General features: G+C 34.5%; 1 protein-coding gene across 6 annotated transcripts in view; it reads left to right on the forward strand.

The window, feature by feature from the left end:
* The window catches only part of Atp9b (ATPase phospholipid transporting 9B (putative)), a 318,516-nt gene that overhangs the window by 29,584 nt on the left and 276,933 nt on the right, over positions 1-11,999 (forward strand). For all 6 annotated transcript variants that reach the window (XM_017802611.1, XM_017802610.2, XM_017802609.2 and 3 more), the window contains 2 exons: positions 3,273-3,423; positions 5,943-6,056. In XM_017802611.1, the coding sequence (XP_017658100.1) occupies positions 3,273-3,423; positions 5,943-6,056 (265 nt within the window). The remainder of the gene's footprint in view (positions 1-3,272; positions 3,424-5,942; positions 6,057-11,999) is intronic.

The raw sequence follows: 11,999 nt of genomic DNA on the forward strand, positions 1-11,999 counted from the left end.
TCCTCTTGGTTTAACTTTGGTGGTGGCCATGATTTTAGAACTTCATCTATTTCTTCTAGGTTTTCAAATTTAATTGAGTATAGATCTTTAAAGTATTCCCTTACAGTGTTTTGGATTTTTTTTTTTTTTTTTTGTGTCTGTTGTGATGTTTCCCCTTTTGTCTCTGATTTTGTTGATTTGGATTTGCTTTCTTTCTTTCATGTGGTTAACTGGGCTAAGGGTCTGTCTATTTTGTTTAACCTTTCAAAGAACCAGTTCTTAGATTCATTGATTTTTTTTTTTCTATTGTTGTCTTTGTTTCTATATCATTACTTTCTGCTCCGAGTTTTGTTATTTCTTCTTGTCTACCGGGTTTGGGGTTGGTTTGTTCTTGTCTTTCCAGAGTCTTGGGTTGTACTGTTAAATCATTTACATGTGCTCTTTTTGATTTTTTAATGTAGGCACTAAGAACTATAAGCTTCCCTCTTATTACTGCTTTTAGAGTGTCCCAGAGATTTTTTGTATTATGTTCTCATTTTGTCCCAGGAATACTTTTATTTCTTTCTTAATTTTTTTCCTTGACCTAGTCATGATTCAGGAGTACGTTGTTTAATCTCCATGAGTTTGTGTATTTACTAGGGCTTCTTTGCTGTTGATTATAAGCTTTATTGCACTGTGGTCTGATAGAAGGCATGGAAATATTTCAGTATCTTTGCATTTGTTGAGATTTATTTTGTTTGCCAGAATGTGGTCAATTTTAGAATAACTTGCATGAGCTGCTGAGTAGAAAGTATCTTCTTTGGTGATTGGGTGGAATAGTCTATATATGTTAGCTCCATTTCATGTAGTATGTCATTTAATTCAGACGTCTCTCTATTCTTTGTCCAATTGACCTGTCTATTGAAGACAGTGGTGTATTAAAGTCACCCACTATCACTGAGTTGGTGTCAATGTGTGTTTCATAGTCCTGGACTGCTGATTTTATGAAATTGGGTTCTCCAGAGTTTGATATTCATGATTGTAATATCTTCTTGGTCAACTGTTCCTTTGATTAGAATGAAGTAACCCTCCTTATCTCTTCTGATGAGTTTTAAATTGAAGTCTGTTTGTCAGATATTAAAATTGCAACACTTGCTTGCTTCTTAGAGCCATTTGCTTGGAATATTTTTTCCATCCTTTCACCCTAAGATGGTATCTATCCTTGAAGGTGAGATGAGTTTCTTGAAGGCAACAAAAAAGATGGATTTTCTTTCTTGATCCATTGTACCAGCCTGTGTCTTTTGACAGGGGAGTTGAGCCCATTGATATTTAGTGTTATTTTTGAAAGGTGTGTATTGTATACTGTCATTTTAATTTTTGTGTTTGTGGCCCTATTTTGTGTTTCTGTTGTTATACCTTTATTTTCTTTCTGTAACCTCTTGGGCATACTCTTTTCTTTCTTCTATCCTTTGTACTGCTTCAAGTAGTCTCTCTAGGGCTGGTTTGGAAGAATTCTTTCAGCCTATTTGTGTCATGGAAAATTTTCTCTTCCCCTTCGACCTTGATAGATAGTTTTGCTGGATAAAGTATTTTGGGTTGGCATCCATGGTTGTTTAGAACTGGGAATACTTTGTTCCATGCTCTTCTGGCTTTCATAGTTTGCATTGAAAAAGCAACTATAATTCTGATGGGTTCCTTTGTATGTAACTTGTTTTTCTCTAGCAGTTTTCAGTACCCTCTCTTTGTTCTATTCGTTCAATGTTTTTACTATGATATGTCATGGGACTTTCTGCTCTGATCATGTCTTAATGGTGTTCTCTGTGCTTCTTGAATCTCTATAGGTTTATTATTCCTTAATGTAGGGAAGTTTTCTTCTATAATCCTATTGAAGATCTGTTCAGTGCCATTGGTTTGAGTTTCTTCTCCTTCTTGTATGCCTATAATACTTAGATATACCAGGTATACAAAGGCAATGTTGGTGGTGGAGGCAGGATGCGAGGTCTCTAGGGAAGTAGACTGAAGAATTGGGTTGGTCTGGGTACAAAGGACCAGGAAGCAGTGGGGGGGATCTGGGCCAAGAGGGTAGTCCAGAGGTCTGGGGTGCCAAGAAAAGAAGCCAGCTTGTGCCCAGGGCTAGAAGGAGAAAGGGATGTCCGAAAAGTCATTTTTGGGGTTTGTTTTTTGTTTTTTGGTCTTTTTGAGACAGGGTCTCCCTGTAGCCCCATCTGTCCTGGAACTCATTATACAGAGATCTGCCTGCCTCTGCCTCCCGAGTGCTGGGATTAAAGATGTGCACCACCACGCCCGGCCGCCGGCCGTTTTCTTACTTCACAATTGTGACCATTCACAGTCTGATATTTCTGAATGACAATCTTATCCGCAGAATCATGGTCATCAAAGGTGACAGAAGCAAAGCCCCGCTTTTTTCCCCTGCCCCGTCAGTCATGATTTCAATCACTTCAGTTTTCCCGTACTGTTCAAAATAATCTCGTAGGTGATGTTCTTCAGTGTCTTCTTTAATTCCACCGACAAAGATCTTTTTCACAGTTAAGTGGGCACTTGGTCTTTGAGACTCTCCTCATGATGCTCCCTCTTTGGTTCCACAACTCTTCCATCCACTTTGTGTGGCCTTGCATTTATAGCTGCATCTACCTCCTCCATGGTGGCATACATGACAAACCCAAAGCCCCTGGAAAGCTTGGTGTTTGGATCTTGCATGGCCACTCTGTCAATGAGTGTTCCCCATTGGTCAAAATGGCTTCAGATGCCAAGGAGCTCAGAAAGTAACCGACTGTCACTAGTAATAATCAGATATATAGAGATTAGAGACACATGTACAAACAATGTCAATTGCATTGGAAAAGTCATTTTTTAAGAGTAGGAAAATGATTATTTCAGAGATGGGGGAGAGACACATTGTAGATTAATTGGTATCTGAGGACATTTATCATCAAATCACTGAGCACTATGTTGAGCATTACTAGTAACACATAGTTAGCCAATACTTTTTATCAACATTTAAGGCATTGACTGTTCCAGAATATTAATGGCTTTATTTTGCCAATAAGCATATCTCAGCAAGGACAGTATTTCCTCTAGGGTTCTAGAAGCTACTGCACATTTATATAGACTCTGAGTATTTTATTGTTACATTAAAATTTCCATAATCTATGTTAAGAAAAAAACTCCATAGATTAGCAATAGTAGACTAGTAGTGTCTAGTGAATACAAATAGCATTAGTTCTCAGGATTGTGAATTAGTTTAAACCTTAACAAAAAAAGCATATACATTGTATATCTTTTGTTTCGTGCAGTTGCTGTGATTGGCTGATAAATGTTTGCCAGAGAAAGAAAGAACTGAAAGCACGTACAGTATGGCTTGGCTGTCCAGAGAAATGTGAAGAAAAACATCCCAGGAATTCTATAAAAAATCAAAAATACAATGTATTCACCTTTATACCTGGGGTAAGATTGCATTCTTCAGCACCTATTTTATGTCAGAGCTTGCCAGCTTTCTTTGTCTCTTGGAGATACCTGTGGAGACGTGTGGCTTGGTGATGTCAATGTCTAAGCCAGTATGTTCCAGTTTCATACTTTTGTGTTTCAAATGATTGCTCAAGACTTCCTTTGCATTTTCTTGGCTCTTTCAACCTAAGAAAGTACACAGTTTGATTATTGCTTTCAGTTCTGGATAAACATTTATATTAGTGTAGCAATGTAAAAGTGTAAAAATACTAGAAGGTAAATGAAATGATCAAGAAATAAGTCATAGTTTTTAGGGCACTGAAAATTTGTTTGGAGGGAAAAGTAGAATGTAATGTTTAAAGCCTGCCAAGGAATTTCACAAAGAAAATAACACAATTTATTTCCAGTAGCAAAATATTTCTTATTTATAGATGTCATTTGTACTTTATGCTCTCAATCTCGGGCTTTGTTACATCATTAAATCATCAGTTATCTTTGATTGGGTATTATGTTCACTTTAAATATTGAAGTTTAAATATTTTATTTCTTTTTTCTTGTTAGTATTTCTAGATTAAATTTGTGAAACTGTGCTTATATGAATTTAGAGTTGTTTATGTATCTTGGAATGCAAAGGTAGTTGGTACTGATTATATTTCTTTTTGTAATTTATGGGAATTTATTTTCCTTCTAATCATTGTTTCTTAGAAGTTAGATCAACATGGTTGATCTGTGGGGAAAAATCCAATCATGTATCTTATATTTCTATGTCAAAATATTTGGCAAAGTTTAACTATTGATTCTTCGTCTCTTCTATAAGAAAAGCTCATGATTATATGGAATGAAAATTGCTCTAATATATTTGGATTTAAATAATATCTAATGTGCTTCTTTATTAAAACACAAAATTAATGGCCCCATAATCAAAAGATTGGCTGTTTATCAGTATAATAAAATATAAATTGTCTTTTAGTCAGTATTCTCATCTTATTGAACAAAGCCACTGTTTTCTCTTTAGGTGTAAATTATTAAATACAGATCAAATAACTGAAAGTACATTTTCCTGAAGGTCACCAAGTTCATTCAGTACGCTATGAAGTATTGGTCATTGTTAAAGCCAGTAGTGCAGCTTAACATTGACCAGCGTGAACTCACACAGCTGTCCCAGATTGGCTGCATCCTGAGAATACCTGTTGGTGGATCTGTACGGTGGTTGGTTTTTATGTACATGCCTTTTCTTTTTAGCATGTCCCTGAAATTAGTCTTTTCATCTAAAATGTAGTATTTTAGAAACATTTAGTAATTACACAGTAGGAATTCTATGCCATTTTTAGCAAAAATGGCGATTTCTGAATTGCTAATTGATATAATTTGTGCTGAGATTTTAAAGAAATCGCTGAGGAAAAAGAGCTTTCTTTCAATGAAATAATTCAAAACATTTTTAGATAGCAGTTGAACATGATTATGGATATAAATGTATTGCTAGTGTAACTGGCTTTAGACACACACAGAATTGTATGATGATGCAGATAACTTTAATATAGATAAACTGGTTCTAGGCTCTTTAAGGTAGCAGACTACATTTAACCTGTCATTCTGCTCTTGTTGAAATTGCTCTGCATAAGGAATGACTGCTGAGATTTTGATATACAAGGTTCTAGTCTGCTTTAAAATAGATTGTGTTACTTCAATTATTATTTCTTAAAGGTAACTCTAATTTCTTTTTTTTTTGTGATACTGAGAATTGAGCCTAGGGTTTCGTGCATATGGGTCAACTCCTCTACTACTGAGCTGTATCTTCAGCCCCAGATGACTCTATTTTAATTAAAACACAAATGCAAAAACTTTCAATATTGGCAAACCTAAAATTATATTAAACGATAAAATTTATTATGTATTATTTAGATTGCTGTCTTTCTGAAAACTGGCTTTTATTTACATATTTTCATTTGAACCTTTTTTTTTATTTTGAGGGAGCCACATCAGGCACCTAACACACAGTCATGCTTATGCCCATTGGCTCTTTCACTCAATATTTGTAAAGGTCAATGTCCATGTTAAAAAGCATACTGAATTGTATTACATATGATATCTATTTTACCATTTCATAAATCTGAAGTTGATAGGCGTTTTCTGTCCCAAGTTCCCAAGTTCATGCTCATTGGCGTGCTGAAAGGAGAAGGCTCCTTCTTGTGCTTTTATATGCATGTGAATACTTTAGGTGAGCATGGAAAGATAAAAATTTCATGCATGAAGAAATGAAAACTCTTAGGGAAGTATATTTTAATATAGTTGGACATCCTAATTGTCTTTTTGTTCATTGCATCTTAAATATAATTTGGGCATAACCTTAGGATAACTTTGGAAAGCCATGTAAAAAAATTGATTAATTTACTGTAAATCAGTATATTCTTACTCTTTGAAGGAAATATGGTTACATATTATGCTGAGTTTAGTTAATTGAGGAATTAACAAAACTTTCTTGAAGAGATTGTTGTGCTAATTTCTTCTTTTCTTTTTAGGTTTTGTATGAACAATTCAAGTTTTTCTTGAATCTCTATTTTCTGGTAGTATCCTGCTTACAATTTGTACCAGCATTGAAAATAGGCTACCTCTACACCTACTGGGCTCCTCTGGTAAAAGAAAAGACTCCTATAATTATATTATTAAATACTTAGCATATAATTTTAATAGTTCAACTGATTAAGAGATAAGTTGATATAATTTTAAACATGATGTTGTTATCACTGAACTTTTGATAAAAGCTGTGCTAAGTTCTGTGACAACTTTCATGAACCCTGTAATAAGTGTATTTACTGTGTACTGCTTGCAGAACTGCTAGCATGTTGGTCCCCCCATCTGGAGAAGTTATAAAGTGTCCTCTGAGGCCGTCTGTAATTATACTAAGGGTAGCAGGTCTGTCTGCCTGCTACCTCCTGTGCCCATGTAGCTACTGAGAATGGTTCTGTCAGATCTTTTGGTTTACTTTTTGAGACTTAGCTGATGGTGAAAATTCTAAAGGAATTTAACTATAGTATAGTTTCTGGCCTTGAACTCACAGAGATCCCAGCACTCAAGAAGCCGAGGCAGGTGGATTTCTGTGGGATGGGGTGGCCAGCCTGGTTTACATAGCAAATTCCAGGCCAGCTGGAGCTGTTTCAACAGCCCCCCACCAAAAATAACATTATAAAATTTATTCAGTTGCAAGATAGGTTCAATTTTTTTTATTATAAAAATTACTTTATTGTAATGAGCTCATAAGTAAAAACATGCTACAGCTCAATTAAGGTAGCTACTCAAGCAAACATTTACCTAATCCCAAAGTACATATGTCTCTACATAGAACAACCATGGAATTTTGATTAGGGTTTTATACTTTTACTATCAGGTACCTTATAAAAAGAAAAACAATGACAGAGTTGAAACTAGTCAAACAGTTTTATATCATCTTTCACTACTCAAGAGTCTTTTTGCCTGTATTCTTCCCCATTACCTAATACTACTCTTTCTTGTTTTCCTTTCTGAATGTTATACTGTCTCCCACACTTACAGTTGTTTATATCTATACACATATACATCATAAGCTAAGATCTGCATATGAAAAAAACGTTTTTTTTTTTTTATTCCTGAGTTTGGGTAATATACTTTCTAAATTCATCACTTTTCCTGAAAATTTTGTGATTTCTTTTTTCTTTATAGTTGAGTAACTATTTTAAAAAGTTTTAAACATCCCTAGTGATTAGAAAAATGCAAATTAAAACTGCTCTGAGATATTACCTCAACCTGGTCAGAATGACTATCATCAAGAAATCTGACAACAAATGTTGGAGAGAATTTGGGGAAAGAGGAACCCTTATTCACTACTGGTAGGAGTGCAAATTAGTGCAACCATTATGCAAATCAGTTTGGAGGTTCCTCAAAAAATTAAAAATAGAACAACCACATAACTCAGCTATTCTACTCCTGGGCACATACCCAGAGAATTCCATATCCTACCATAGAGAGATTTGCACATCCATGTTTACTGCTGCTCTATTTACTACAGGAGGGAAATGGAACCAGCCTAGATGCCTATCATGAGATGAATGGATAATGATAATGGTATATATACAAAATAGAATATTTTATGCTGTAAGTTAAATAATCCACAGACATTCATAGATGTTTTTATTAAAATAAACAAAAGTACAAAACTCTTGAACATATACTAGATCTAAAGAAATGTCTTTAAAGGAAACTAAAATAATATACATTCTCAAATCTGTATAGACATTTAAAAAAAACCTTTATGTTCTTTATACACATATAAATTCTTTATATATATTACGGTTCGACATCTTTTCTCTGCACCCTCTGTAATATAAGGTTATTCAGAGAAAAGCATTAGTTAATATTTCCAGATTTCTGGTAGAAAACCACCAACATATACAGCCATTTTATAGCTGATGGTCAAAAAATCTTGAGTCTGTTGTGGATGAGTTTTACAGTAAAATAAGTTATTTCAAATGTATTCCTTCTATTTTCTAACTAAAATTGGAATTAAAAATAGTATTAACTCATTAATAATATTTTCCAGTTACTCTCAGTGATGTTATTTATTAGCTTTAGCTATAAACTGTTTTCTGTTGTGCTTTCCCACATACCATAAAAATTAACTGAAAATAAACTAACTTTATTCCATTTTTGTGTCAGAATGAAAATTATCTTTCATATTGGAGAGTTTTCAGATCAGTTCTTTCAGGCAAAGCTGATATAACCAGTAGCAAAACAAATTATAATGCTTCTGTCAAAATTCATATGGTGGACAAGATCTATCCATTCAGAAGATGTGTGTGTGTGTGTGTGTGTGTGTGTGTGTGTGTATACGTATGTACGTATGTACGTACTTAAGTGCATATATGTGGAAGCCAGAGGTCAGCTTTGGGAGTCTTCCATGATAGCTCTGAACTCTGGTCCTCATGGTTTCATGGCAAGCACTTTACCAACTGACCCATCTTCCCAGGACCCAGAAGACCCTTTGATAAGGAGAAATCTGGCTGCATGAATTTTTTCTTTCTTTTTAATTTGTTATTTTTAAAATTTCATTTTGCTGGGCCTGGTGGTACACGCCTTTAATTCCGGCGCTCGGGAGGCAGAGGCAGGCGGATCTCTATGAGTTCAAGGCCAGCCTGGTCTACATAGTGAGTTCTAGGACAGCTGGGGCTATAGGGAGACCCTGCCTCAAAAAGACCAAAAAAATTTTCTTTCATTTTATGTGTTCATTGTGCATGATACTGCGTTACATAAAGATATTTTCATATACATGACACTGTACATTAAGCATATCTCCCTTTACCCTTTCCTCCTTCCTTCTCCTCTTTCTGTTAGTCCCCTTGGTTCCCCTAGACCGTTTGACTTCTACCTTTGTGTCACATATACATACATGATTTTATGTGCCATTATAAAATAGGAATCACAAATGAGAGAAAACATTTTTTTTTTTCTGAGACTGGCTTATTTCACTTAAATGATCATCTCTAATTGCATTTGTTTTTTTGTAGATGATCTAACTCGTTCTTTATGGCTAAAAATATTCTTCTGTTTTTGTATACCAAATTCTCTTTGTCCACTCCCCTGTTGTTGATACCTGTGTTGGTTCTATAACTTGATATTATGAATAGTGCTGCAGTAAACATTGATGTGCAAGTATCTCTGTGGTAATCAACTTAGCTTCCTTGGGGGTAAATGGCCAGGAGTGGTATAGGTGGGTCATATGTTAAATCTACTTTTAGTTTAGGTTTATTTATTTATTTATTTATTTATTTATTTATTGTTTTCTTTGAAACTGTCATACTGATTTTTGTGACAGGGACTAGTTTACATTCCCATCAGCAGTATATATATTTCCTTTTGTCCACATCTTTACTAGTATTTGTTGTTTTTTTCTTTTAAAAAATAATTTATTTTTATTTTATGTATATGAGTACCTTGCCTGCATTTAAGTTTACCATGTGAATGGAGTGCCTGTGGAGGCCAGAAAAGGGCATCAGAGTTCATGGAACTGAAGTTATTGATGGTTGTGAATTGTCATGTGGGAGCTGAACCAGGGTCCTCTGCAAGAGCAGCTGGTACCTTTAACCACTTGAAACATCTCTCCAGCCCCTTGCCCTTTTTTCTTAATGACTGATATTCTGACTGGGATGAGGTAGATTCTCAGTATTGTTGTAATTTGCATTTCTCTGATGGTTAATGAGGTCAAACATTTCTTTTAATTTATTTATTTTTACTTTATGTGTATGAGTGTTATACTTGCATGTATGTAAGTCCACCTGTGTTGTGCAGTACCTGCAGAGGACAGAAAAGTGTGTCAGATCCCCTGGAACTGGAGTTACGGATGGTTGTTAGCTGCCATGTGGATGCTGGGATTTGACCCTGGGTCTTTGGCAAGAACAGTCAGTGCTCTTAACTGCTGAGTCAACTCTCCAGCCCCAAACATTTCTTCATATTTTTTTTGCCATTTGTGTTTTACCTTTTGATAAATGTTTCATTTGGCTATCCCATTTATTGATGAGTAGAAGGGGGCTTGGTTTCTTGTTTAGTTTTTTTGTAGTTCTTTGTATATTTTGGAGTTTTAGCAACATTTCTTCCATATAAAATGTTTTCCTGGTGCTTTGTTATAATATGTAATTACCAAATAGGTAGCCAGTGTTGATAAGAAATCAGCCTATGAAGAGTGACTTTTTCAGTCTATTTTTTTTTCTTTTAGTTTATATTTACTATGAAATAAAATTCATTCAGTCTTCCATTCATTTGAATTTTTCCAAATTCTTTTATTAGAAAATTTAAATTTACACCATAAGAGCTAATGAAAAATGAAGTGTATCAAGGTAAAAATAAAATGAAACTCAATGAAATAGTTAAATGTGTAGAAATGTGCAGAAACAGAATATCACATTTTCAATATCATTACAGATTAGAAGTGAATTTGAACAGCAATTCCTAACAATATAATTAGGAATTTAAAATCTCTCATAAATGATCAGATGCTAATTGAATCAATCATGACATTTTAGGTTTTAAATATAGCCTAGCTAACATTTATGTATATTTAATTATAGGGTAATTTTCTGCTGAAAGTAATTTTTTTCACTGTCACAGGCCCCTTGTTTCTGGCATCACCCTCTTCCACCCCCACATAAAAACATTTATATAAAAAATTAAAAGCTAAACTCCACATATTAGAACACATTTTTTTCTTTTCTCTTTTTTTCTTTTTTCTTTTTTTCTTTTTTCTTTTTTTCTTTTTTCTCTTTCTTTTTTTTTGTCTTTCTGAGCCTGGGCTACCTTACTTAATAATATTTTCCAGTTCTGTCAAATTTCTTGCAAAGTGCATAATTCTTTTTTTCTTTCTGGTAGGAAAAACCTATTGTGTATATGTACCACATTTTCATTGTCTGTTCATCTAATGATGGACACCTAGACTGAATCCAGTTCCTTGCTATTGTGACTAGAGCAGGAATAATGGATGAGAAAGCATGTATATTGTAAGATGGATCTTCAGGTAGATGCCCAAGAGTAATATAGCTAATTATATGGAAGTTCTGTTTTTAATTTATTGTGAGACCTTCACACTGACTTCCACAGTGGCTGCACCAGTTTACACTCCCACCAGCAGTGAATGTTCTTTTTTCCTCACACCCTCTCCAGCATTTATTGTCCTAGTTTTCATAGCCATTCTGACAGGGTAAGGTAGAATCTCATAGGTTTAATTTGTATTTTTCTGATGGTAAAGATTATTGAACACTTGAAAATAATATTTATTGGTCATTTGTATTTCCTCTTTAGAGAAATGTGTCAGCACCTCACCCTAGTTTTGATTGAGCTATTGTTTTCTTGTTTAGTTTTTAAAATTTCAGTTGTGTATCTAGATATTAATCCTCTATAAGGTATGTAGCTCACAAAGATTTTTCTCCCATTTTACAGGCTGCCTCTTCACTTGATTAACAGTTCCTTTTGCTATACCTAAGTTTTTAATTTCCTGAGATCCCATTTGTTATTTGGTCTTATTTCTTGAGCTATTGGAGTCTTATTGAGAAAGTCCTAAGTGCTTTCCTTTTTTCCTCTAGCATTTTCAGAGTTTCAGGTCTTTTCTTTGTTGTTAAATTCTTTGATCCATTTAGAGTTGATTTTTTTCAAAATGAGAGGTGAGTCTAGCTTTATTCTTCTACATGTGGATATCTAGTTTTTTCAGCAAAGTTTGTTAAAATGGCTATGTTTTTCAAATGAGTATTTTTGACATCTTTGTTGAAAATCAGGTAGCTGTGGCTGAACGGATTTATATGTGGGCCTTTTAGTCTGTTCCATTGATCTTCATGTCTGTTTTGGGCCAATACCATGCTGTGTTTATTACTATGACTCTGTAGAATAACTTGAAATCAAGTAGGGTAATACCTTGAGACTGTGTGTGTGTGTGTGTGTGTGTGTGTGTGTGTGTGTGTGTGTGTGTGTGTGTGGTGCATGTTTGTGAGTATGTGGATACATATGCCCATGTACTTCCATGTGAAGGCCAGAGGAGAATGTCTGCTGTCTTTTGTTATTGT

The sequence above is a fragment of the Nannospalax galili genome, unplaced genomic scaffold, assembly GCF_000622305.1.
Source record: "Nannospalax galili isolate Female #2095 unplaced genomic scaffold, S.galili_v1.0 scaffold243, whole genome shotgun sequence".
Lineage (NCBI taxonomy): Eukaryota > Metazoa > Chordata > Mammalia > Rodentia > Spalacidae > Nannospalax > Nannospalax galili.